General features: G+C 37.8%; 2 protein-coding genes across 3 annotated transcripts; one reads left to right on the top strand and one right to left on the bottom strand.

Annotated features, from left to right (window-relative positions):
• Nucleotides 1–15,809: 15,809 nt before the first annotated feature.
• On the top strand, nucleotides 15,810–18,633 carry LOC116129890 (probable peroxidase 61). The gene is made up of 4 exons (XM_031415628.1): nucleotides 15,810–16,104; nucleotides 16,925–17,104; nucleotides 17,447–17,606; nucleotides 18,003–18,633. The coding sequence occupies exons 1-4, from the start codon at nucleotides 15,844–15,846 to the stop codon at nucleotides 18,431–18,433; spliced, it is 1,032 nt and encodes a 343-aa protein (XP_031271488.1). The 5' UTR covers nucleotides 15,810–15,843; the 3' UTR covers nucleotides 18,434–18,633.
• Nucleotides 18,634–18,707: 74 nt separating this feature from the next.
• Nucleotides 18,708–27,147, bottom strand: LOC116129889 (small G protein signaling modulator 1-like). Of its 2 annotated transcripts, XM_031415626.1 has the most exons (11): nucleotides 26,928–27,147; nucleotides 25,967–26,065; nucleotides 24,860–24,963; nucleotides 23,261–24,066; nucleotides 23,027–23,149; nucleotides 22,796–22,884; nucleotides 22,515–22,715; nucleotides 21,474–21,878; nucleotides 20,310–20,393; nucleotides 19,709–19,960; nucleotides 18,708–18,855 (listed from the first exon to the last, which is right to left on the bottom strand). In XM_031415626.1, the coding sequence occupies exons 1-10, from the start codon at nucleotides 27,054–27,056 to the stop codon at nucleotides 19,919–19,921; spliced, it is 2,082 nt and encodes a 693-aa protein (XP_031271486.1). In that variant the 5' UTR covers nucleotides 27,057–27,147; the 3' UTR covers nucleotides 18,708–18,855; nucleotides 19,709–19,918. The 2 variants fall into 2 exon arrangements, with proteins under 2 accessions (XP_031271486.1, XP_031271487.1); XM_031415627.1 differs by lacking the exon at nucleotides 18,708–18,855 and having other exon boundaries at nucleotides 19,896–19,960; nucleotides 21,470–21,878.
• Nucleotides 27,148–27,913: the final 766 nt, after the last annotated feature.

The raw sequence follows: 27,913 nt of genomic DNA, 5'->3' as shown, positions 1-27,913 counted from the left end.
AAGTGGGGAGTAAAATGCAAGGAAATTTCATGGAGAATAGTGTAAAATGGGGGTGAGTTTGTAAAGAATTAAAGGATAAAGCTGGAAATTTCAAGAAAGAGTAAGGGAAAAATGGGAAAGAGTGTATATTATATGAGCTAATAAGAGTTGAATTCTCTTAACCCATTCATTTTCACCTATTTCCACCGCCTCTTCATCTCCCATCTCCTCTCAATTTCCTCACTCAATCTTCCAAGGGATTTTTGAGAATTTTGAGTTGGAATTTGACAAAGAAGTGATCCTAAGCAAGAAGAGGTAAGAATCCCTACTTTAGAGATGAGTTTTATTCTTGTAAGGGTTAAGTTCTTACTAAGTTTATGCTTAGGAAATAAGGGAAAGCTATGGTCCAACAAGAGTAGAGAGCTTTAGTGGAGAGTACTCAAGTATGAGGTAAGTAAATCCCAACCCAAGTTGATATTTGAGAATTCTTTTAAGTAGAGATTTAGTAGAAATGATGTATGCATGTTTTATGTAAGTATTTGAGAAATTGAGTAGAGATAAACATGTATGTTTTTGAGAAATTGTGTAGAGATATATGCTTACTTGTTGAGGAATTAAATTGAGATGAGTATTCATGCTGAGTTGTTGGATACTTCTCCTTTATAAGGAGTGTAGATGTGTGATGATTTGAGATGAAGTTAGATGAGATTGATTATGTATTTTGGGAGTGTTCTTCTATGGTAGGGATTATACCCATGGAAGAGAGTTTACTTCCAATTTTGGATGGTTAAAGAGAGAAATAGAGTTGTAGTTACAAAAGAGTTTTTATATGCACATGAGTTGTTTGATGAAATGCCTAAAAGAAGCATGAGAATGAGTAGTGAACCTTAATTCTTGCAACATTGCATGTTGGCATTTCATAAGTGCATTAGTGGAGATGAACCATCCTTATGCATTAATTGTGCATTGAGAAGTGACTTAAGAAAGAGTAGAAAACTTTGTGTATGCACTTGCTCTATGAGTAGAGAACTTTGTGAATGCAACTACTCTAAGAGTAGAGAGAATGAGAAGTGCTAGAGTGAATGAGAAAAGCATTAGAAATGGGTTGATGCTTTGTGATCGTCACCCGATAGTTATTAGAAACAGGTTGATGCTTTGTGATCGTCACCCGAAAGTCATGAGAAACGGGTAGGTGTTTTGTGATCTCCACCCGATAGTTGTGAAAAGCGGGATGGTGCTTTGTGATCTCCACCCGATAGTTGTGAAAAATGGGTTGGTGCTTTGTGATCTCCACCCGAGAGTCACGAGAGTGGGTGCTTTGTGATCCCCAGCCGTGCCTCTGATAAGATAAGGCCGTGACCATCACGTAGAGTGGAACATGAGGTTCCAGCCGTGCCTCCGGTCAGATGAGTTGTGACATTCCAATGAGAAAGAACAAAAATAGAAAGAACAGAGATGAGAAAAGCTAAGAGTTAAGCTATCTTATGAGTATTAGCTGGAGAAAGAGATGAGCAAACATAAGAAAGAATAAAAGAGAGATAAGAGCATAGAGTAGGTTATGCGATGGGGAATCCGTGAGTAATGGGTAGAGTATTCCCGTATGTACGCCGCATTGAGAGAGCGACATGAGTATGAGAAAGAGAAGTGGTATAGCCCGTGAGAGTGCATGCGGATGAGGGCTATACCCGAGTACCTGAGAGAGAGATTGTACACTCACATGGCCAAGGGTTCCGAATCCATGCATAACCAAGTCCAATCGGCTAGAATAAGGAGAAGTCACGTAGAGCGGGAGTGAGTCCCGGCCGTGCCTCCGGTAAGATGAGGCCGTGAAAAGAATTATGAGAGAGAGAAACAGAAATGAGAATGAGATAATAGAGAGAATTAAAGAATGAGAAAGCTTGAGAAAGAATGAGATAGAATGAGAGAGAGAGAGAGTATGAGAAAGAATGAGAGAGTTTGAGCTAGTATGAATAGAGAGTAGATAATTGCATGTACAGCTCATACAAGCATGCACCATGATTTTCCTTCATGGTGAGTATGACGAGAATAAGAGAGAGAGAAAACCATGATTTTCCTTCATGGTGAGTATAATGAGAATAAGAGAGAACCATGATTGTCCTTCATGGTGAGTAAGAATAAGAGAAGGAGAAAAGAGAATAAGAATAGAGAGAAAGAAAGAGTAAAAAGAGCAAAACATAGTTAAATGAGAATACTATTAGAAAGAAAGAGAAAAACAGTGAGAATTAGAAATAGAAGAATGGCAGAGTAAGAAAAGAACCAAAGAGTGAGTTGTAGGGACAGGTAGTAGAGGATTTACTTATTGAGCATTGTTGTGCTCACCTCGTTGTTCTTCTCTGTTTTGCAGGAAATAGGAGCAGCGGTCGGATGGATGTCAAGGAGCGAAGAGTATTGGCACCACTGTCCATCAGCTATGATATTTTGTATTAATTAGAAAGTTTTTAAATACATAGTCTTTTGTATTTATAAAGAATTATATTTTATAAGTAAAGAAAAATTTGAGCCTACTATTTTCCATACGCTGTGTATATCTATAATTTGCATAATATGTATTATAAGAATAGTAGTAAAGAGGAGGTGTTACAGCCCTAGCTGTCCCATGCCACGTCGCAAGTACACCCCCATAAAAGTGTTAGGCTGGGTGATTCCTATCACCACCAGCAAAACGATCTTGATCGTCACTATGCGAGAGGGTCCCACCCTTTGCGGGGCAGTTCTTACCACCGCGAAGGTCGTGAAAATACCCCGCACCATTCATTTCCATCACACAACTCTAGCTAGCGTGTGTCAAGAGTGGCCGAAACCACCGACTGAGGCAAAGAGGAACTCAACCTCCAGACTTTTCTCAAGCATAATCGCGAGGGTCGAACTCGCATGGGTGAAAGCAATCCCCAAGTGGCTCCATTACCACAAATTCAGGAGCTGCAGCGAGCTCTAGACCGACTAAGAGCTCAGCAAAATGAGCAAGGGCAGGTCGTGTCTGTGTCCCCCTTCTCTCCCAAAGTGCTAGCCGCTCCACTCTTACCAGGATTCAGGATGCCCAACATGCGGGCGTTTGATGGAAATGCTGATCCGCATGATCATTTATATGAATTTAGATCTAGCAAAATGTCATTGTTTGGCAGTGACTTTAACCTCCTATACTAAACGGTGGTTCAGGTCGCTCCTAGCAGGATCGATCAGTTCGTGGCCTCAGATGAGCGTGACGTTCCTAAGGCATTTTCAAGTGAACCGAAAGTTCTCGATGCCTTTGAGCTACCTCAGCAATATAAGGCAAGAAAGTGATGAATCCCTCCAGTCCTACATTGACTGTTTCCACAGAAAACTCAACAAGGTGGCTCATACTCCCGAAGAGTATGTTCGGACTCTCATCATAGCAAGAGTTCGTCCACAAACTGACCTGTGAAAAGAATTACAGGCTAAGGATGATGTTTCCCTCACCCGATTCTATAAACTTACGGAGAAGTACCTCCGGATTGAAAATTCATTGGCGGCTCTCTGCCGTCACGACCCCAGTGCTTCGAGTAGTACATCAAGTCGGGGGGAAAGTAGAAGAGCTGATCGTAGAGGGGCCTCTGACGACTAGCGCAAAGGAAAGAAGCCTCGCTATGAGCCCAAAAATTCTTATGCTTCTGTCTCTCGTCGCGATCGCGATAGAGACCAATATACGCCTCTGAATGCATCCGTATCGGCTATTCTTGATAAATCAGAAGAAGCTAGCCTGCTCGGAAAGCTCGAGCCCATGAAAACTCTCGAGTTAGCTAGAAATAATAAAAAGTACTGTTGCTTCCATCGGGATAACGGGCATCACACCGATGAGTGCCGAGCTCTCAAGTAGACAATCAAAGAACTCATCAAAAATGGGCATTTCAAGGAGTATATTGACGACTCCGCTCCCGCACAAGAGAAAAGTCAAGGGGAGCAGGGAAGAAGGTGTCGTGATCGCATAGGATATTGTAGTGTCAACGTGATCTTTAGGGGGCCGCACCTCGCGGAGAACACGCGAGGTGCCCAAGAAAGATATGCTTGTGCGACTTATCACGACCCAATCAGTGTGATGTGCATGTCACAGCGACCACAAAAGGTTCGCAAGGAGGAGCCAATCACCTTCTCTAAAAAGGATGCAGCCCATTTGCATCATCCACATGACGACGCTCTTGTGATCACGCCCCTCATAGGGCGCCATAACGTTCGCAAGATGCTAATGGACAACGGAAGTGCTGTGAACATCCTGTTCCAAACCGCTTTTGAAAGAATAAACTTGGACGAGGCCGACCTGAAGCCCGCATCGATCCCTCTTTATGGTTTTACAAGGGACCACCTGATCCCCAAAAGAACGATTCAACTTCCAGTCACGCTGGGTGACTATGACAAAGTGACTAAGGTTACTGAATTCTTAGTCGTGGATTGCCCATCTGCCTTCAACGGAATCTTGGGGCAACCTCTACTAAAAAACTTCAAGGCAGTCACTTCTATATACCATCTCAAGATGAAGTTTCCCACCCCGACGGGGTGGGGGAAGTTAGCAGATCACAAAGCACATCTTGCGACTGTTACATAAAAGCAGTGCAGATGGCATGCAAAGGGAAGGGTATCTTGCGTGGCATTCCCCACCAGACTATGGCGATCAGCCGAATCGAGCCACAGCCTGGTTCAGCCGAGGATAATATGAATCCTCGAATTCAGGAAAGCCCTTCTAGTAGGCCAGTTAAGGATTTGTCCAAAGTATCGGTCGACCAGAAGGAGCCGAGCCGAGCCGAATCCTAAGGATTAGGAGCAATCTCAACCCCCAACTTGCCTCCGAGCTGATCAGCTTTCTCAAGGAAAATGTCGATGTGTTCTCTTGGTCGCATGCAGATATGATCGGGATTAGCCCTGATATCATCTGTCATGCGCTGAACATCGACAGCGAAGCCAAGCTAGTTCACCAAAAAAAGAAGAGTGATGGATCCGGAGCGATATGACGCCTTAAAGCTAGAGGTAGATAACCTCCTCCGAAACGGGTCCATCCAGGAAGCACTCTACCCGATCTAGGTCGCCAACCCGGTTCTAGTAAAAAAGCCCAATGGCAAGTGGTGAACCTGTGTCGACTTCAGCGACCTCAACAAAGCATGCCCTAATGATAGCTTCCCCCTGCCTAGAATCGACCAGCTCGTGGATGCGACCTCGGGGCACGAGCTGCTAAGTTTCATGGACGCGTACTCGGGATATAATCAAATTCTGATGTACACACCGGACGAAGAGCATACATCTTTTATTACATATTGGGGACTGTATTGCTACAGAGTTATGCCCTTCGGCCTCAAGAACACTATCATGACCTACCAGCTATTGGTTAACCAGATGTTCTCCGACCAGATCGGTAAGTCAATTTAGGTCTATGTAGATGATATACTGGTCAAATCCCATGTCGCTTCAGATCACATAGCGCATCTCGCTGAGATGTTTGATATCCTCCAACTATACAAAAGGAAGCTGAATCTTCTCAAGTGTTTGTTCGGAGTATCCTCAGGAAAATTCGTAGGATACATGGTTAACCAACGGGGAATAGAGATCAACCCCGAGAAAATTCAAGCTTTCCTCGATAAGAAAAGCCTGACCAGCAAAAAGCAGGTCATGAGCCTTAATGGGCAAATAGCGACACTGAGTCATTTCATATCAAGGCTAATAGATTGTTGTTTACCGTTCTTCAATGTTCTGAAGGCCAATAAGAAGTTCGAGTGGACTCCTGAGTGCGAACAGGCATTCCAAAGTATAAAAGAACACCTTGGGAAGCCACCTCTCCTGTCCAAGCCTCTTCCGCAAGAGATCCTGCTCCTATACCTATTCGTCTCTCAATTCGCGGTTAGTGCAGCCTTAGTTTGGGAAGAGGAAAAGGTTCAGTGGCCAGTATATTACATGAACAAGCGTCTGTTGGATACCGAGATGCGGTATCCGAAAATGGAACAATTAGGCTATGCCCTGCTGATCGCTTCCAGAAAGCTGTGACCTTACTTCCACGTCCATACTATCCATGTAATGGCAACTACCTACTCAAGCAGGTCCTCCGGAAGCCAGAGACATTGGGTAAATTGCTTAAATGGGCCATGAAATTGAGTCAGTTCGATCTGAAATCCAAGCTAAGATCGACTATCAAAGGGCAGACTGTTGCTAATTTCATCTCAGAATTCTCCTATCTTCCAAGTGAGTCGGAGCAACAGCCCAGCGAAGCCATCCAGGAAACTGCTCAGAATCTATCGACCTGGAGCCTCTACGTCGATGGATCATCGAACAGAAAGAGGGCTGGTGCAGCTCTTATCCTTTTGAGTCCTGAAGGGGCTCGCGTTCACGGTATCCTCTGGTTCAAATTTAAGGCAACCAACAATGAGGCCGAGTATGAAGCTCTGCTCGCTAGATTGCGGTTGGCTAGAGAAATGGGCGCAACCGTGATCAGCATCCACAGCGATTCCATGCTGGTCGTTAACCAGATTTTAGGAGAGTACCAAGCCAGGGAAGAAAATATGATCCGCTATCTAAAGGAAACTAAGGCTACACTTGAGCTGTTCAAGCACTTCGCGATCTCCCAGATTCCTAGAGATAGCAACTCTGTGGTAGATGCCTTAGCGAGGATAGCCTCATCGTTGGACTCAGAAGCACCAGATAGCATTCATGTTCAATTCATCGAGGCCCCTAGTATCAGCCCGATCGAACAGGCTGTGAATGTAACAGAATCAGATTCCTGGATGACTCCCATTTTCCAATACCTCAAGGATGGGACCTTGCTTGACGACAAGGTCGAGGCAAGGGTTCTGCGAACAAGATCTGCTCATTATACCTTCATCGAGGACCAGCTATACAAGCGCGAGTTTAGTGCTCATTTCCTCTGATGTGTAACCAACGACAAAGCAGATTACATCATGAGGGAAATACATGAAGGGATCTGCAGTAATCACACCGTCGCACGATCTCTCGCGAACAAGGTTATTCGTCAAGGGTACTAATGGCCCCGAATCCAAGAAGACACCTATAACCTTATCAAGAGGTGTGACAAGTGTCAGCTGTTCGCGAACATACCGCGAGCTCCTTCCTACGAACTAATAACAATGACTAGCCCCTGGCCATTTTCCATGTGGGGAATCGATCTTATCAGTCCCATGCCAGTCGATAAAGGGGGAGTCAAATATGCCATGGTCGCGGTAGATTACTTCACCAAATGGGTGGAAGCCGAACCGCTAGCCGCGATCACGACCAGAAAGCTCAAAGACTTCATTTTCAAGAATATTGTGTGCTGCTACGGAATTCCTCATACCCTTATCTCGGATAACGAAAAGTTGTTCGACAATGAGGAGTTCAAGCAGTTTTGCAACGAGCTGGGCATCCATAAAAAATTTGCCTCAGTCACAAGACCGTAAGCAAATGGTCAAGTTGAAGCTGTCAACAAAACCATCAAGTACATTCTAAAGGCCAAACTTGGCACAGCCAAGGGGAATTGGGCCGACGACCTCCCTGAAGTCTTATGGGCGTACAGGACAACTCCTAGAACCTCTACCTCAGAAACCCCTTTTTAGCTAGCATACGGTTGCGAAGCAATGATCCCTGTAGAGGTAGGAACTGGTTCACTTCGGAGGGACTTGTACAATGAGGCCGACAACGAAGCGCTTATGAGAGCAAGTTTGGACCTTGTTGAAGAACATCGCAGCAAGGCTTCGCTAAAGATAGCAGCCTATCAGCAACGCGCGAAAAGGTTCTTCGATTCTGAGGTTCTTCGATTCTAAGGTCAGACGAAGAGACTTCCAGGTCAGCGACCTTGTATTGAAGGAAGTTCTTCTCGGTACTAGGGAACCAAGTCCCGGAGTGTTGGGACCGAACTGGGAAGGTCCATACTGCATCGACAAAGTGATAAGACCGGAGACTTATCATCTCAAAAGGCTGAATGGTTCCAAAGTACCCCGAGCTTGGAATGTTGAGCATCTTCGACCTTACTATCAGTAATTCCGAACTTAGTTTTCCTTGTAAATTAATTTTTGATCTTTGCAAATTATTTCCTTGTAAAGTATTATTCTGTTCGCTTGTAACAGTCTTCGCATGTAATCTTGTTCATATAAATGTGTTATGTTCGCATAGACTTGTTCCAATACTGTAAGCAATCAGAATGTAAACTCATGTATAATAAAGCGAACAGAAATTATAAAAGCAAAATGTATTTCATTAATGTGAAGAGTATAACAGACAAAATGGTACGACTATTAGCCCTGATCTAACTGTTAGAGGAACAACCTCATCATCCTAAGGCTGGTCAGCTAGGGATCTTCAGGTAGCCGTCGCTTCATCATCCTGCCGCGCCATGGACCTGAGAGTTTCCTGCCAATCCTCTAGGAGGTCGGACATATCAATATGCGGGTTCTTCGGCTACAAGGCATAGATGGATTTGATCGCCCATTCAGCGGCCTTCTCCTCGACCTCCGTTCTCTTCGGTCAGGGAAGCAACTTTTCCCTGACTTACTTGAAGTTCGGCCTCGAGAGCTTGCCTGTGCTTCTCGGAGGCATCCCTCTCTTGTTCTGCTCATAAGGCCCGCAGAGAGGTCACTTTGAGCTCCTAGTCCTTCTCTCCAACCTCTTTGGAGAGTCTAGCTATGGTCTTTTGAAGCTCTTTTATTTCCTCCCCGTGCTTCTCAAGCTCGGCTTTTTGGAAGTCCACCATGCGAAGAGACGCATCTCTTTCGTTTAGATACCGATTCGCTGACTCAGAGGATAGGTTTCTTTCTGTTTCGACGACTTCTAGGCTTCGCTTGAGCGTTGCGTTCTCCTCCTTCAGTGCGACCTCCCCCTTTGCAGCTCCCAGCCGAACCTTCTCCAAGGACAGTTGCATGGAAAGCAGGGCCTACGAACAAGAAAAAATAGCAAGTTGAGTTTGTCAAAAGGAACTAAGGGAGGTTCTCGCCAAGCACAGCTCGTTTACCTTGCTTAAGTACTGGACCGATATGGACATTAGGTCCACATCACTGGAACCTACAAACTGCTCGAATGCTTCCAAAAGTTCATACTCCAGCAAAGTGTAGACCATCAGCTGCAGTTACTGCTACAGGTTCCCCAACAAGCCGAGCACTGGAGTATCCTTCTTCGCGCCTTCCGCAGGGGTCGTGTCGCCTATCGGTTCCTTACCTGACCTTTTCCCGATGTCGGGCTGCGACCTCCCAGGTTGATCGCCCTCAGATTCGATCTCCGACTCTTCTACCTGAATCTGTCTTATCTTCTTCTTTGCTCGCTAAGCCGTTGTCTTTAGCCTCGGGCGAACAGCCGATGGCTGGGTAACCTTCAAATATCGGATTGGTATGTCCTCCGAAGGTTGATCCTGAGAAGTTCTAGCAGGTCGTACCAGGGGGCCTAATTGGGCGCCTTCAGTCGGGGGATCGGCAGGAGCCGCATCTTTCGCCTTGGCGGTCTTCGACTACAAGAAATTGAGTTGCCTTCGTCGCGTCAGCTCTAACACCTTCGGAGGCATGGTCGCTGCATGCGAGCATCGTTAGCAAAAATAATTCATTGCACGACCAGAAAAGACCTAGTTAGCAAGACTTACGCAATGGGGGCTCTAAAGATGCTCTTACGTTGAAGAAACCATATTTTCGCAGATTCGCGGTTGTCATGAGCTTCTTCGCATTGCGACTAGCTTCGGGCAGGAAGCCGAAAGCTACAATCATGTCCGGATCGAAGAGCAGCCCTAAGTCAGTCGACTTGTTAACTGCCAGAAAAGAAACAAGTCGTTAGAAAGAGAACGCATTCCAAATTTTATGAGTTCGCCAAGGGAAAAAAACCTACTCGGGTCCTGAAAGCGGCAATGGCCGTCGTAACGAAAGAAGAAAAAATTCGTTTCGTAGGCCCCCGCATTGCTAGGGTAACTGTGTATCCCCGCTTCTATAGTAGGTCGCTTGGACAAGTAATAAGAATCCTTGTCCTTGCTCTTTTTCAAAAAATACGAGTACGAGCAGCCGAGCTCCACAGTGGTCAGTTTGCCAAGCCCGTTCTCGCGACATGCAATGTACATGGCAACAGCGATCACATACGCGTTTGGCATGAGCTGCATTGGCACGATCCCGAAGTGATCCAAAAGTGACCTAATAAAAGGGTGGAAGGGGATCAATCCCCCACCCTTGATGATCTCCTTGGAGATCGCAGCCATCCCGCTTGATGTGTCTCGCGATGAGTGGGCCACATCGCGGAAAACTTTCACCTCGATACCATACTGCTTTGTCACTCTCTCGAACTCTTCCCCAGTGAATACCGAATAGACCTCAGGAGTGACACTCGGAGCACACTGCGAGGACGAACTGGTTCCTTCCTCGGATCTGGTTGTTGAGGGGTCCATTCTGTTGGTCTACAAAAGCGGCAAGTAGGAAGGTCATTTAGCCATCATACGCAGTTCCGTACGATGATGTGGAAGGAAACAAACTCCATAAAACCTAGAGAAAACCCTAACAACATGATTCGAGCTGCCATTCATGGCTCGAACCCGACATCAGCGTCTCGTCTCCGATGAGTTACTGGAAGACTAATGCCATTTATCAACCATGGAGAATAAGAAAACAAAAACAGAGAAAGATTCTTACCTCTCGGAGTACGAAAATAGCTTCTGCTTCAAATATCGGACAAACGTTGGTTTGAAGGCAAAGGTTCCAAGCTTGCGAAAATCTCTTGCTCTCTGTGAAAAAGACGAGTGTGGTGACATTGCTTGAGAAAGATCTGAGTTTTTATAGCGCATGAAAAGACGCCTGTTTTTCTCGGAATCAAAACGACGTTTGGGCGGCAAAATTTCTTACCGTTGATCATGACCACATGTCGCAGATCAGTGAGGAAGAGTGAGTGTCACGATTAAAGAAAAAATCAAATCTTCATCTTTTCCGTTGAAAAACTCAAGTGGCGGCACTCTCTCTCTCTCTCAGCATTAATTGTGCCCCAATATGCATTTAATGCTGTGATAAGGGTTATCGTTTCAGCATGTCACACATTTAATGTTCTAATAAAGTGGTACCGTGTCAGCATACAACACATTTAATGCACCTGGCTGGCACTTATCATGCACAGGACACATCTGTCAGCGCAGAAGCTGATTCATTAAATGCTCCCATACCTAAAGTACAACAGGTAACGCCTGACGAAGTCAGGTCGCTCATCCTCTACAAACAATGACCATGTGAGGTTGTGTTTGCAAAAAGTGCTACCCGACCTACTTTCAAACAGGTCGGAATCGCCAGAATTTCCAGAAATCATCCAATCGCGGCATGACTTATAGTTTCCAAAGTTCGATCCTCAAACCCTAAAAACTAGGGGACTTCTGTTATGCCTGAAAAATATAGGGCTGACGTAAGGTCTAGTTAGCGTGCAAAAGTCAGAGCATGGGTACACCCACTGCCGAGTCACGTGAGGAAAGGGGTAGCCTGCTTCTGTCAGAACAGTAGGTGCGCGCCAGACCAGCCAGAAGTTGTGGTGATCCCACGTGTCCCATCCCTGCTCCAAATCGCGTAAATCACTCTAGAAGGTGGGCAATGTGACATAAAGAAGGATTTGCACGGATAATCCCACCAACTCACAGATTCAGTAATCATTAGCTCAATGTATCCCACTATAAATTGAGAGCTCATCTCTCATTCAAGGGATTCACTTATTTTTACTCTTGATTAGCCTTTCACTCTCTCTCTATAATTTATAGCATTCACTCGCTTGTACTATCATTTGTAAATCAGTCAGCTAATGCGACCTAACCCCTATCATTAATAAAATCACAGTAGACGTAGGACTTGCTTCCTTAGCATCCGAACCACTTTAAAAACGCTTTTCTCATTGTATTTATTCTCTTTTCCTTATATTCATGTGTCTTCTGGGTCAGCTCAACATTTTACACTTGCGTTTCGTTGGTATAAAAATCGCGCATCAACAGTTATCTTTGCAAGTTTAAGGAGTGAAATGGTGTTTTATTTTAATGATATTTGTCATTTAATTATTCGATAATGTGATTCAATTATTTTGTTTAATGTTAAAATATATTTTCTTTATCTTAAAAGAAATTGTTTGAATGTTATATGATTGATATTTTAATGCAATGAGAAAGCAAGTATATATAGTTGTAAAGTAGGAGAGAGTTTTCTATCTTACTCTCAGGTTGTAAGATGCAATCTTAAAATTCTTAATAAATATAATAACGACAATAAACTATTAAAGTATTATCGTGGTTTGCGGAAATTAGGAATACAAATACCTGAAATAGTATTTATGAAAAATTAATACATATAGTTTTTAGGATTATATATGAAGCCTTGTGAGAAAAGCCTTATTTATTTATTATATCTAATTCTAGTTATTGACTAATATATATATTACTAGACAGAAAAAGATATATTTTGTTCATTAAATTTGTAGTAGCTGTATTTATTTTATTTGCATTTAAAAGAAATTGTGAATGTTATTGACTCATATTTTAATGCAATGAGAAAGCAAGTATATGTAGTTGTAATTAAAAGAGAGTTTTTCTTTTACTCTAGAATGTACAATTCAATCTTAAAATTCTCAATAAATATAATAATAACAATAAAAGTATTACCGTGGTTTCCAGAAATAAAGAATACAAATACCTTAATTATTTATGAAAAATTAATACATAATATTTTAGGAATTTAAATATTTATATGGAGCCTTGTGAGGAGAGACTTATTAATTTATATATCTGATTCTAGTTATTGAGTAAATATATATCACTAAACAGACAAAAGAAATATTTTTGTTCATAAACTTTGTAGTAGCTGTATTTATTAATATCATATTATAATTGTAAAATATCTAGTTCATGAATTTTATTTCAAGAATTTAAATTTGTTTAAACCAAATTGAAATACATGTTTTATGCTCTAACTGGTTTTCAAAGAATCCAACTCGAACAAGTAATAGTGTAAGTAAATGTGTTTTTTAATAGCTTTTTATAATTATTTAAACATTGTTTTTAATCTAATATACCAATACATGTTTACATATCCAAATTCATCGATAATAAGTAAAAGTTTTTGACATCATTTCATTTTTTTAAGATTTTATTACGTTGTGAGTATTAAATACCGAGCTAAGACAAGGACCCGTAATAGAACTTGTCTGATACTAATTAAGTACTGTTATAACATAATAATTTTTCAATTACATAAATAAACTATAACCCTTTGTTTTTTTTTATATATAATAGTTATTATCATCTGATAACATAATACATCGATATATAATGAAATTTTTTAGATACAAATATCTTATATTTTTTTCTTAAATCCGGACCAAGTTTTTTACATAAGAAAAACCGTCAAAATACAAAAGTCTATGAAATTTCATGTTATAAGAAATTACAAAATTATCTTTTACAACATTTCTCATATAACATTTTCTTAATATAAGCGTATCGCGTATGTTGGATAAAGTTTAGTAGTTTGTACACATTAATATAGCGTATGCAAGAATGAAGTTATAGCTAGTTAGTCAAAGCATAAAATGGCAAAATTTAATTAATTGAGACACAAAAAAGAAAAAATCCCGAGGCGGTCGTTGGTAACACGTTGTTCTATTACTAATTTCTTGTTAAATGTTTTTTGTTAATACTTGAACATTAATTAAGCAGTTAAAGCTAAGCTAAGCCACAATTTGTATTGCTTTACAGTTTGTGTTTTGGACAGTTTGGCAAGTGGGGTGAGCTGAGGTCTCTTCATGATCAAATATTAGAAAAAATGACACAATGATATTGATGATTGGGACCGACAAAGACTCTTATTACTTTTGTTATTGTTCAGTATGCAAAATAATATTGAATAATTTCTGAGATCAATTCAATCGAATTGCAAGGTGAAATAGGGATGGCAAAACTTCTATTGGGTTGGATATTCGGAAAAACCCAGTTTTGTCGAGTTGAAAATCCTAAAAATCAAGGGTTAGAGGCTTGATCTGTCTAAGTGTCTCCTTCGTGTTACATGCAAAGAGGTTATTAGACTTAATATAAATGTTTAAGCTTTTAAATCAAATAATTTTTTAAACTATAAAATGGTTATGTAATGCACTAGTAAAAAAAAAAGTTTTACTAATCACTTGGTGTATGGCCAGATGACAAGACTTTAGTGTGAGTTACCTAGAGATCTTGTGTTTAAGTAAGTCCCACAAAAGATCACCTATCATATTTAAACTTATCTGACTCATTGGACTTAAAAGTGTTCAATGGACTTAAAAATTAGTTGAGGTATGCACAAATGGCCTGGACATCTCGATTAACAAAAAAAAAAAAAAAAAAAAAAAAGGTGTTTACTAGATGAGTACATTATGAAACATTAGATTGGCAAAAAAAAAAAAAAAAAAAAACTTAGTGCTGATTCAATAAATCTCCAACTGTTTCATGTACTAAATAATGTTATTGAATGAGTGACATAATAATTTCTATTGTTAAACTACCCATAAATTTTGAACATAGTTTTGTTAACTCTCTGGATAAGTAATTTTGAAGCATGCGTATGTCAAGTATTGCTCTATTTGTTAATGCAAAAAGCTTAGTGTTAATATAAAGTTATTTTAGTTTATGGAGTGATCATACTATCTAAAGTTTACGTCAATCTCAATAATTAAATACACGATTAAAAGTAGCTTTAAAAATTGAAGAATTAAAAAAATTACAACGTGAAATATTAGTACTTATTATATATTCATCTGCATATCTTAAAAGATTTAGTTTGTCCCTTAATGTATGAGAATTAAAAGTTTGTTTAACAACAAATCTTTAATTATGTCGTATTAGAAATGAGATTAAGACTATAATTCCACAAAAGATTAATTCATGTCTTCTAATTATACACCAATTAATAGATCTTAAAGCACATGTGTTTTCAAAACCCTAAAGAAACAAAAATGAATACTTCCAAAGAACCCACTAATTAATATCCTTTCTTTATAATTTTTGTATCACAATTATCACATCATATTTATATCCGTATGATTAAATTAAAATTTCATACCTTCCTCAAAATATAATTTATTAAACTTTTATCCTTATAGTCGGATGATAAAACCTTTAACTACTGCAGTCAACTATAACCAGAGAGTATTATGTTAATACCTACCATATTTATGCAATTATTTTGATCCGCCGGACTTGTAGGGTGTATGAGAAGCAAACTGAAAACTTATCTTAGTAAGCAAATTAAGTTGAATAAATGAATAATTAACACTCTAAAAAATTCATAAACTCACTTTTGACAACCGATGAAACCGCTGCAACTTGTTAATTGTTTTCTTGACATAACAAATCGATCATCTTCTGATGATTACAAGATAATTAATCTCTCGGATTTATGAACAAAATCCAATGCTGATAATTAATTAATTAAGCTATATATATATATAATGAAATACCCTTTTCACATCTTGGTTACCGAGTTCTCATATAATACATGAACTTTGGATACTTAAAAATCCTTGGATCGATCACAAACTATTTTTCCATGGTAAAACTGAGAAAACCCTAATGCCAATGTAGAAATCACATGCATGCACGTTGCTTGTCAATATCAATTTCATTTTCAGATTAATATAACTTAAAAAAGAATGTTGAAAACACCTTGAAGCATGTGAACAGCCTCATAAACCTCTTCTTCCGCCACTCGGTAACTTGAACAAAATTCAAGCAAACTTTTCAAACTTTGTTAAATAATTAATATTTCTAATTTTTTCCAGCTCAGGGTTCGTGGCCAACCCTAAAACCCTAGTCTATATAAAGCTAAGCTCAGATATGTGCAAGATTGTGATATAATTTAATTGGTGAAATTAGGGTTTCATTGTGGGAGAAAGAAAAGGAAAACGAAAATGGAGAGAAGTGATGAAAGGTTTTTTATTTTCATTCTCCCACTGGTGGTTCTTGCACTGAGCTTGTGTGTGGCAAAGGTGGCGGATGCAGCGGTGTCGTTGCCGAAGCCGGTGAAGTTGGAATGGCATTATTATAGGGTTCAGAACACGTGTCGCGATGCCGAGGTTTATGTAAGGCACCAAGTGGAGTTGGTGTATAAAAATGATAAAAGTCTTCCGGCCAAGCTCCTCCGGTTGCTCTATTCCGACTGCTTTGTCACTGTATGTGTTTAATTTATGAGTTCTTGTCTTCTTTATTTGTTTACTTCTCATTTCTGTTTAGAGTACTTAATCATTCTCCATTCAGAATTTCTTCTGTAAGAACTACCTCATATTTATATATCTAAGTTTCTGTGTGGGGCTTTAACTTTTAGGCTAAGTGGATATTTCACATTTTTTAAGCTTATATCACTTAAAGAAAGTAAGTAAGAACCCTTCTTGTTTTGATTTGATTTGATTTTATTTTATTTTTAACTCTGAACCGACAAAGTTTTTCAAAAATCTGTGGTTGTTATTTTCACGTTTGCACATAAAATTTTTCATAAAAATGAATTCTTTTTTAGTGTTTTTATATGGGTAGGTAGAACAAGTATTCTGAGTCCTGAACCTTTTTTTTTTCATCGTCATTCCACAAAGTTCATTGGAGGAAATAGTTAAAGAGATGTTTAAACAAAATAATTAGTGAATTTAATTCAAGCTTGATGTTCAGGTGAATACTGAATACCAATTAATTAATGCAAACTTTTTACGGTTTTAGGCAGGCATGACTTAAATGTCAACACCAATAAATTTACAAAGCATATGGCTTTAGCGTGTACGTCAAGCAACCAAATCTCTCAAGAGTTTCTTAATAACATAACCATAATCCACGTGCTTAACATTCAAATTACGAGAAACTCAAAAAAAAAAAAATATTTGGCATTTTTTTTATAAAAATATTTCATGGATTGGTCTTCTTTCATTTTCAAATATCATATGACGAGAATTGTCTGTATACCTTTCTGATTGACACTCTTACTTGTGTGATCAATTTTATATGCAGGGATGTGATGCGTCAATTCTCCTGGATGGGGATTACTCAGAGAAAACCGCAAGACAAAATTGGGGACTTGGAGGATTCGAGTTAATTAATGATATCAAAACTGTTCTGGAAGACCGCTGCCCTGGAGTTGTTTCTTGTGCTGATATCCTCCACCTTGCCACCAGGGATGCCGTTCATATGGTACTTTTTTTTTAACATCTTAATTATTTTATTTTAAGTTCTTCTTTAATAAATTAGACCCATAAAAATATATACATGAAATGTTAAATTACTGATCCGATAACATTTCCGAACACAATACGAATGCATATCCATACCCTAAGAGATAATATTGAATAGGTTTGCAAAATCCTCATCAACCAAATTGTTGTACTTGATTTAGGTTAGTTTTGAGCCTTCCGTGTAAAACAATTGTAACATTTATTTATTAGAAGAGGACTTATATTTCTAGATTGTTAAATTCTTCACCTATTTTTGCCATTTAAGAGTTGATTACTGATTCATATTTTAATGAATCAACAGGCGGGTGCACCTGCTTATCCTGTATTCACAGGCAGAAGAGACGGTATGACTTCAAACAGCGACTCTGTGGACCTCCCATCGCCGTCCATTTCATTCGATGAAACTTTGTCATACTTCAAATCCAAGGGCTTAGATCTATTGGACATGGTAACTCTCCTAGGTAAGATGCTTCAACATCATGAAATAATGTCTTTTTTCAAGGAGATTTCATTGAAACACAGATAAATTCCCTTGGTTAGATCAGAATTTAGCTTAGCTAAGTTTCCGAACTAAACAATTCGCCGGTAAATAGATCAAACCTTGAAAATTTACCTCAATGGCGAAACTTGACAGTGGACAGTTTGAATCTCTGCTGCACTGCAGATCCTGAAAGCATATTAAGAAACTGAAAAGAAAATAAGAAAGAAAGAATTGCCTAAACTCCAAAATTGTCATGTTTTTCAACCAAAACTCTTCCAAGCAAGTTGAAAAACGGCTTGCCGGGTTTCATAGCAAGGAAAATCAACATATTCATCTGTCTTCTTCACTGACAATAACTTTTCTTACTCTATTTCAGGGGCACACTCATTGGGGAGAACATATTGCCGACACGTGGTAGACCGGCTGTACAATTTCAATAATACCGGAAAGCAAGATCCAAGCATGAACAAAACGATCGCAACCCAGCTGAAAGCCCTCTGTCCACCCAGAGTTAAAAAGGGCCAAAGCGACCCACTGGTTTATCTAAATCCAGCTTCAGGTAAAAGTTACAGTTTCTCCAACACCTACTACTCTAGAGTTTTATCCAGAGAAGCTGTCCTAGGAGTTGATCAACAGCTATTATATGGGAACAACAACACTCTTACAATCGTTAAAGAATTTGCTGCTGGTTTCGAAGATTTTAGGAAATCATTTGCTCTATCAATGAGCCGGATGGGAAGCATTAATGTTTTAACCGGGAAGCAAGGAGAGATCCGCAAAAGTTGTCGAGTCATAAATAAAAATTAATAAGTCCAGTCCAGTGACTCGATGATCAAGTCGGATTTATCATCATAAAATCAAAATATAAGTTCATTTACATGGAATTGTTTTTGTGCTAGGATACTGGAGTAATCCATAAATAAAGAAAAGAGGAAAAATCAATTTATATATTCACAAATAAACTGTCATGACAAAATCTTCAACTATGACAACTATTTTCTTCTTTACCTTTTTCGAATTATCTAATGCCTTTCATCTAATTATTCTCTTTTCCCGTACAATTTGCTCTCCAAATGTATTGTATAATAAAAACAAAAGGAAAAAAAAAAAAAAATTTGACAAATTGTGTTCCCCTAACCTGTTAAGAGTTGTCCACAGTAGCTATATGAAATGCTCAAGACCGGGGTTGCCCCAAAAAACGAACTTCTTTGCAATTGTCAATCCTTCCGCTGAGTTAAAGATGGAGGAAAAAGTTGAGGAAACAGCATAAACTATGGCATAAATGAGAAGCTAAACAAATATGGGCAACTTTAATCATGCTTTTAATAACATTTGCGCATACATTCATCATTCATAAAGAAGTGATACATGAAAGCATAAAACTTAGATGTACTCTAGTTTAGCATGCAAGATTTAAAGAACAAGTGGCAGGTGCGAGATCAAAGTGAACAAGACTATAAATTATTTTCAGTTCAAGAAATTTGGTTTTAGATGAATTTGTTGGTGTAAAAGCATATGGCATTCAGAATAATTTTACAGGATAACAGTTAACCTCAAAACTCTATCATAGACATTTATGCATGCACGTGTTCGAGAAGAAACAAGTCACATAAGAACAATTGGTGAAATGATATCTTTTATCCTACAGTCTTTCCAATTGTTAACGGCAACTTTTGATCTATGTAATTTAGTTTTCCCATCATCATATATAAGACTTGTATTCTTTCAGATTCAGAGAAAATAATGCTGCTACTTAATACAAAACAACGGCCAGGAACCAACTCTACTTACAAATAATAGCAAACTGAATTTACTTGAAGATGCCACTATTGAACCACAGATTATAAATAATTCAAAATTTGACATTTAGTCACTATTTACAGGAATAGTGTAAGAGCCAAATATTATCATTTTGCGATTCCAATGTAACCCCCATAAACTAATACATAAAAGTTCAGCCTGTCAGAAATTCCAGATTAGCTCAGCAAAAACAGCTACCAAAATTGTGAATTTTATACAATTCATTTACAATAAACATTGTCATTGCATAGAGGAATGGAGGCAGAGTGAGACAGTAACTACCTTGTTGAAGATGTGAGATGAGATACTGATGTACAAACAACTGGCATGACCTTCATCCTGCAAAGCACTTCTCTGAACTCCTCCATTGTGAAAGATTTAAATAATAAATTCCATCATGCCACACTTAATCTTGGAATCCAAGTGTCAGACCACGAACTTCGAGTTCCATTACCATGACTTTGTCCCATAGAAAGCAGGAAACAGCATAGCCTATTCACCATTCCGCACTGCATGACTCTTGATCTTTATCAACTGATTCAAAGAAAACTTCAGTTTACATAATGCAACAATCAAAGAAAACTATGGCACATAATGGTGACTAAACATGGTAGTGCCTCAAAAATCCATGGAAAATAGATGTTATTTCCATGTTGCTTCAAATGCAATGACTATAACAAATGCAGTCATTGACAATAAAAACATGCTTCACTATTGTCTCATCATAAATAGGTTTACTATGATGTAAGGCGCCACCATTGGTAAAGTAATGGCACATGCTTCTAGGAAAAGAACAAGCTTGAAGTTTATGAAATATAAGCTCTAAAGTTCCCATTGTTTTAGTACTTTTGAGATCGATGAAATAATTGTACGAGCACCTTACCTTGTAAAAGTATTTTTTCCGAATTTTGATTGCTGTGCGTATACATCTTTTTATATGTATCTCAAGCAGCTTATCATTGAAAATCTGCAATGTGTCAATATTTTAACACAAAACAAACTTTAGAGAATTTCACGTACAGATCAGAATAAAGAAGCAGTTGAGTCACTAATTAAAAGGCAGAGCAAGATGTCTGCATTTTACAGCTTACAAATCACTTTCCTACTATATTACTCAACTTTAATTTTAATGAATAAATTAAATCTGGCTAGACAGTTTTTGACCATCAATCATAGAAAAAGGCCTTCATCTCTACAGAATGTTATTGGAGAAGAAGCTTCTTCTAGTATCAAGAAAGCTCCACTTAGCAAGCAAATCATAGAAGGCAACAATGTATCAAATCAGAAATAAACTTCTAAACAATGAGATGATACCCAACTGACAACTCTATTGGCCATGTACAACATAAATTTCCTACATTGTTAGCTAGCCCATGCCGTGATGTCTACAGATGGTTCCACCATTGACCCAGGAAACGTTCCTGCCTTAATTAGGGTCTTAAGGGTTCAGAGAAAGAGGGGAAGACTACATCTAATTCTGTTCTCCCTATCAAATAACAGAAACCCGTCATAGAATAACCAGAAATACTACAGGTGCTTTTCAACCATGAATTTTGGAATAATACATATAAAATCCTAATAAAATATTGTACATTTAAGATTAATAATGTTATGATAGCAATTTAATTATTCAAATCTTAGAAAAATCATGTTTTCTATCTCAAAAATAAAAAGTGACAGAAAGACAGAGAAAAGAAAATGTTAGATCCACAAAGGCCCTGCTAAAGCCTAATTTAGAGGTCCCTTAAGATGGATGATGTGGTGATTGAGGCATTAAAGCTTTAGTTTGATCCACCCACCTCATAAGTTCACTACACTACCCCTCCCCTTCTGACAATTCTCACTTATAATTATCAACTTGTTATGAACTCTTGCTGTTTTCCTTCATACATAACAACCAAACATTTCCCCTATTTAGTTTTTCTTTATAATTTTATTGTTTATTTTGCATGCAATACTGAGTGTTTGCATTAGAAGAAAATTGAACTACAATCAAGTACTTTATAGCTAGAAGGAAAAACACATGAATTGTCAGCAATGCACCTGCCTTTATCATGTCATCAATTGAACGTGTTTCTTTCACAATTTTGTTACGGTTCAATATAAGAATTGCTGCCACACAAAACACAGGCAATTCGTCATCTCCACTTCCAGTTGATGAGACTACAGTGCAGTTCTGCAAGTGATGATTTCTTGACCAGAGATTCCTTGTCAAGCCACAAAATGGATGACCTGATGCTGATTTCACTCCAACATTGTCAGGCATGGAACCCTCCACATTTCCATTTTTTTGTTCTAAGCCACCCTTTAAATCAGTACCGCCACCATTTTCTGTGCTTTCTTCTCTAATTTCTGCATCAGACTCCCTTGGTAACCGTATAATCAAGGCTTCCAGACAGTTCTCCTCCAAATTATTGATCAAAGACATGTCAAAATCAGCAGCCCACATCATCTGCATCAAGGATCATTATTCTAAGTGAAGCTGAGTTATTAAAAATAGAATAAAATACAATAAGTATGTACATCTCCAAGAAAACAAAGTTACAAAATTATCAAATGCATCCCAAAAAGTTGATATGTTCCCCAGAAGCTCGGCTATATATGTACTATTCATTCAGAAAAGGAGTCCACCTAGGTTATGAGCAAGTACAGAAAAGCTAGACAGACTTAAAACTGTAAGAGGTGATAAAAAAGTCAAACAAAAATATATTCCCTAACTAGACAAGGACTAAACTGTGAGCAAGTCTACATTAACTACTAAAAAGAATATGCAATAATAGTGGATTGATGGCCCTCCAAAAGGGATAACTTTCATAAGCTTCCCCAAACAATCTGGTCTTAGCAAAGGTATTTGCAATTAGCAACAGGAAATAATGACAGCAGGCAACTAATCAGTACCACTATTTTCCATGTTAAGATGAGACTAGCTCATCTATTAATGTATTGAGAAATACGACTCATACTAATCCTGGGAAATAATACTCCTAGTTTTGTGCATCATATTGGCATTATGATATAGATGACACCACAATTTTTTATAAACTAGTTCCCACATCTGATAATAGATAACTACTGAAAATATACTAACCTCCCACATACGAAGAGCATCATTAAAAGATAACTCCCGACGGAAGAGTACCAGTAACATTCGAAATGCAAAATGAAGGCTTTCAGCACCTATATTTGACAGATGTGAAAACATTTCCCTGTCTGTGAGTTCCAGAATATGCCACAATGCTTGCAACTGCTTCATAACTCCAGTTGGACCTTCCATTTGAAAATTTTCACGCTGCAGAGATGTGAAAAGTATATGTAACTAAAAGATCATATAATTGTCTATCTAAATATATTTAACAAGATTGGAATTACCGTTCTCCTAAGAAGCATCTCAAAGCACCAAAATGCATCAGCATTGTCCTCAAAGAGAACAACAAAAGGAGATAGCAAGTCACTCATACCTATAATCAGAATTTTAATCAGTACAAAATATAAATTTTTTAAGTGTAAAAATTAATCCTCCAAAGCTTGAATAAGAGAAATAGCAATCATGTGGCTCATGAGGATCAATTAAAGACCTCGGATAAAATTAAGGACTACAACCTTGACAATAACCAGTGGCAGGATCAACCCAAGCATAAACAGCAAGGATGTCAGACATCCTAGCTAAATTTCTTGTATCCTCATAGAATTCAAGATGACTATCTGTTCTTACCACATCAACGACTGAAAAAGAAAAAAAAATCTTGTGAGTTGTTGGCAAATTTGACATAAACAGAAGCCTTTACAAAAAAATATAATAGAAAAACCAAAACTAAGTAAACCAAAACTAAGTACCTATCCTATGCAAAGTCCAAAGCCATTCAGAAACCCTGTCTCCACTGACAGCCGCTCCTTGTAATGTGGTTGCATTCATCAATGGCGTGTCTGGAACATCTGATATTCTCAACTTGTTAACTATTTCTGTTTCAAAATCCAGATTTTTGGACCACAATTCTGGTTTATGGGAACCAGAACAAGCCATTTCAATTTCTGAATTCATGGGGTGTGAAATGTTGTTAGATGGTGAACCATTTGATTCCATGATTAATTCTGCATTATTACTAATTTGAAAACTGTGCATTCTGTCATCCTCAAATCTCAATTGTTGCGTAGATGGTTCATCTTCACACACACCATATTCTTCATCATTGTTTCCACTCGTCTCAAACAAATTTGTGACTGGTAAATGAGGAAAATCAAAATAACTTTCAGTTACAACTTGTGATCCATTACTTTCTCTTCCCGGATTAGGGGTGTTGCAATTGTTTGGATCAGATGTAGGTACAAAACAAGAAGAGTCATATGCTGCACTATCCAAGCTTTCCCAAACACTGACAAGCTCTGCCGAATCAGTAGAACTTTCCCTTTTGCATGCATATGATGTATCTGTACAATTATTACTCAAATCACAAAAATTCTCCAATTGGTTAGTATTATCAATAGAAGCTTGTCTACTTTCAACTTTATCTTCTTTTCTCCCGTCATCTTTGGATGATGTTCTCATGTCCATAACCTTGGACCCCACAACATAGGCAAGTGATCCAGTTCCAATGCTTGAATGCATTATTTGACATTGCTTAATCAACTCCTTGTAACGTTCCCTGAAAAACAAGTCTCAAAAAGATGTTCTTATGAACAATAAATGATCATCATGATCTCAAAGATTTGACATACATGCATACTTGTTTCGACAAAATAGATGCTTCATAAACTGTTCAGTAGTAGAAAACATACTATAAACATGAACACAGTGCAAACACAATTTAAAGTACAGAGTTTTATGATAGTTCCATCCAGGCAAAAGGGTTTAAATTATTTCAAGTAAATGAAGTATCACATTGTTGCAGTTCACGCATTAATAACTTTTTCAGTCACTCTCTCGTGCTTTATTTTACTGGGCAACCCAAAATCCAGTCATCAGTTACTAAACCAATTACAGCAGCATGGTAATGCAGGACAAAGTGGATTATAAAAATCAAAAGCTTTGCAGTTGATTAAACTCAACTAAATGATAAGGCTAACAAACAGAGCAGATGGCCAGCAAAAGAATCAGAAGCTGGAGTATTCACCACCTCTTGACTGAATTATTCTTCAAAAGATACAACACCATCCAGATCGAAAATACCAAAGATAAACAATTCATGTGAAGAATTCATCCTCAATTCCAACAATCTAGTAAGATCCTAACCATAAACAATTAGATCAAAGAAGCAGGCCAACAAATAAAAATGGACAGGATGATCAATGGTACTAATTATTCAGACAATTTAAAAGCTGTCTGAATATAGAAACATATGAGATTCATGTATTCAACTAACCAAAAATATATATTTAGATTTATTTGCAAGCACAGCAACCCAAGAATCAGCACTTGAAAGGAAATATACAGCATACCTCCTGGCTCTTCTTAGTTGCCTTCGGTACTCAGCAGTAGTCCCCAGTGCATAGCAACCAAGTAAAAATTCCCAAACTTCTGGCCGTATAGATGGATCCACACCCTACAATGCAGTATATAATATGCACAACAGTAACAAAAATTGGAGCATCCTGACAATGTCACCTTTAAATAAAATAAATAAAAAAGAAAGAAAGAAAGCAGAAAGTTTTCGAAGGAATTTGGATCAACAAATCATCATTTTCAAAATGCAAACTAAATATTATTCATCAAATATCTAAACATACAACATGGAATGACTAAAATTTGAAAAATAAAACATTAACACAGTATAAAAACTTACACATTAAAAAGAATTAAGAAGGATTATATATCCAAAAATAATCAAATTTCAATTGGCTAGTTCAAAATTCAAGATTGAAAATATAACCATCCTATATGTTGACCCAGAATTGAGAATGCAAAAACTGCAGCAAGGCCATGTTAGGATTCAATATGAGACTGTCAAACATCTCTTTCAAAATGTTTGACCGGTAGAAGAGAATATCTAAAACCACACTGGTCACAAACATATAAAACCTATCAAACCATGGAGCTGAAGTAAAACCAAGATGAGAATGTACCCTAAATCCTAGCTCAGTGAGAGCCATATGATGATAGGGTGAGATGTAGTACTAATATATCTACAGAGAGAAAGGCCAAAGATTTTAAAAGTTCAAATGTAGAATGTTCAGACATGCTTGCTTCTCTTAAGTTACCAGATTAGGTGACATGAGATTTGAATTTCAAAGTAAGATGGCAAATGAATAATGTAGGGCACAGGCGAACTAAAATGACACATAGCACACTTTCCAGCTTGGGCCCCTATTTTTTTATTTCTTTGTCTACACTAATACTTCCTGCAAATGTTTGGACAAAGAGACTAGCCTTAACCGTTAGAATTTCATATCATAATCATAAATCCCAATTGCTAAAGCATATTTACACTGACAAGAAAAAACCAGCTTAACTTCATAAAAAGGAGGATATTGAAACAAAATGCCATTAAAACATGAAAACATCAACTAACAGAATTTAGAATACATAACAATGGTGAAACAACACACCCCCAAAACAATCAACTTGAGTGCTTTCTGAAAACCTGAAACCTTGCCATCACTATCAAAAGTTGCCTGCCACTTTTCCGGCTTCAGCATTCTAGATATCTGCACCAATAACATATATCAGAAGTTATAATATGATTTCAGACACCAATAAAAGCACAATAACAAGTTATAATTACACCTAAAAAAATTGGAACAAAAAAGCATCTTTTAAACCAAATCAATTTACCCAAACAGCTCATACAAGTTGCACCATTACCTCAGTCATCAAGTTTTACTTTTTCAGAAAATCATTGAAATCACTGATGTATGCATATCACCTAGAAATCCTTCAACCTTTCTTATGTATAAACCAAGTCCAATAATGAGGGATTGCTGAAAATAACTGATATATAACACTAAATCAATTGGTAAACACACAATGAAGAGACATGACTTCCCAAAATTATTAGCAGATAAAACAAGATATACAATAAGATGATAGGTATTCTTAGAAATACTATTCCAAACTCCATCCATAAATCTTATGACATGTAAACATCATTTGGCTCCAAATAGTCCAACATACATGAAGCAGGACCCCAGTAATGCCTTGATGGTCACAAAAACACCCTAAAAGGTTATTGCTATTAATTTCAATATTTTTGTAAGCAGCACCTTAATGTCTATCTTATCCTTCCTTATTCCTGTATTGCTATCTATCTGTTGTTTTAACGTGAGACTATCCCACATAAAATGCAAGTGCAGCAGCAAACTACATGTATTAATCAACAAGATCGAAACACAAAATGATCTTGCACATGGACAACTCTACAATTACCTTAATTCTGCATCATCAGCATAATTGACAAAAAGACACTACTCACTGACTGATTTGATTTTGATAGCAGTATTTAAGTATCAAAAATTCAGAAAGTGCCAGAAGTAATTAAAATCCAGTTCAGAAAACATCTTACAAAACAACCTTTATAGGCGATTGTGAAAGGCAAGGATCTCCAATATCGCGTACAATTGAACCCATTCTTTGCAAATTCATTGCCCGCACTTTTCCACAATCCCATAGCTCGCCCTCTCTCCCTCCGCCACAATACATCACAATCCCCACAAACCCCTCTGCCTCTCTCTCACTCTCAAACTTTCAAGCTCTACTATCATCACAAACTAAACCCGATTTTCAACACTGAACAACTGCAAGAAACATTGAAAATACCATGCACAAACCACATTAACAAATTCATAAAAACAATCACTTCATTCCAAAAATCAAAACAAAACAAAAAAATAGATGCTTTTGCTTAGCAGTAAAAAATTTATCACTAACATAAAGACCCCATTAGCTTCCAAATTCATCAAAAAAATCTCATAAACCTCTCCTAAAATGAATAAATTTATCCAAACTCACCATAAGAACAATCATTTAATTACAAATTTNAGCATTAACACATTCTAGAATTCCCTAACGGCAGCAGTCTTACAGAGACTGATTTTTTCGGATTTGACTGGACCAATCGACTTCTACAACATTTGTAGTAATTAATTATGAATCAAATGATGCAATTTTTTATAAATTAAAATATAATAATTCAAAAACATAAACCATAGACCTATAACAAAAAACAAAGGAGGATTGATTTAATGATTATGAAAAGTGTTAAAATCAAAAGTAATATTGTTGTATTTTTTAAATATATTATTGACGATATATCGTATTAAATCCATATATATCTGTATCGTATTTTTTTCGTATCTAAATTTTATGACCGAATTTTTATAAATATATTTTTTACCATTTATCGTATCATACCCATAAAATTTACATACTTTTTTTTACCGTATCTATATTTACTAACTAGGAGTCTTTTGTCTTTTGTGAAAAAATCAGTTGGAATATTTTTCCTTTCATTTATCTGGAATTAGGAGTAGTTGTTTATCTGGTTAGAACATATCGTT

The sequence above is a fragment of the Pistacia vera genome, unplaced genomic scaffold (assembly GCF_008641045.1).
Source record: "Pistacia vera cultivar Batoury unplaced genomic scaffold, PisVer_v2 Contig214, whole genome shotgun sequence".
NCBI classification, from domain to species: domain Eukaryota; kingdom Viridiplantae; phylum Streptophyta; class Magnoliopsida; order Sapindales; family Anacardiaceae; genus Pistacia; species Pistacia vera.
This window is presented reverse-complemented; position numbering and strand designations above follow the sequence as displayed.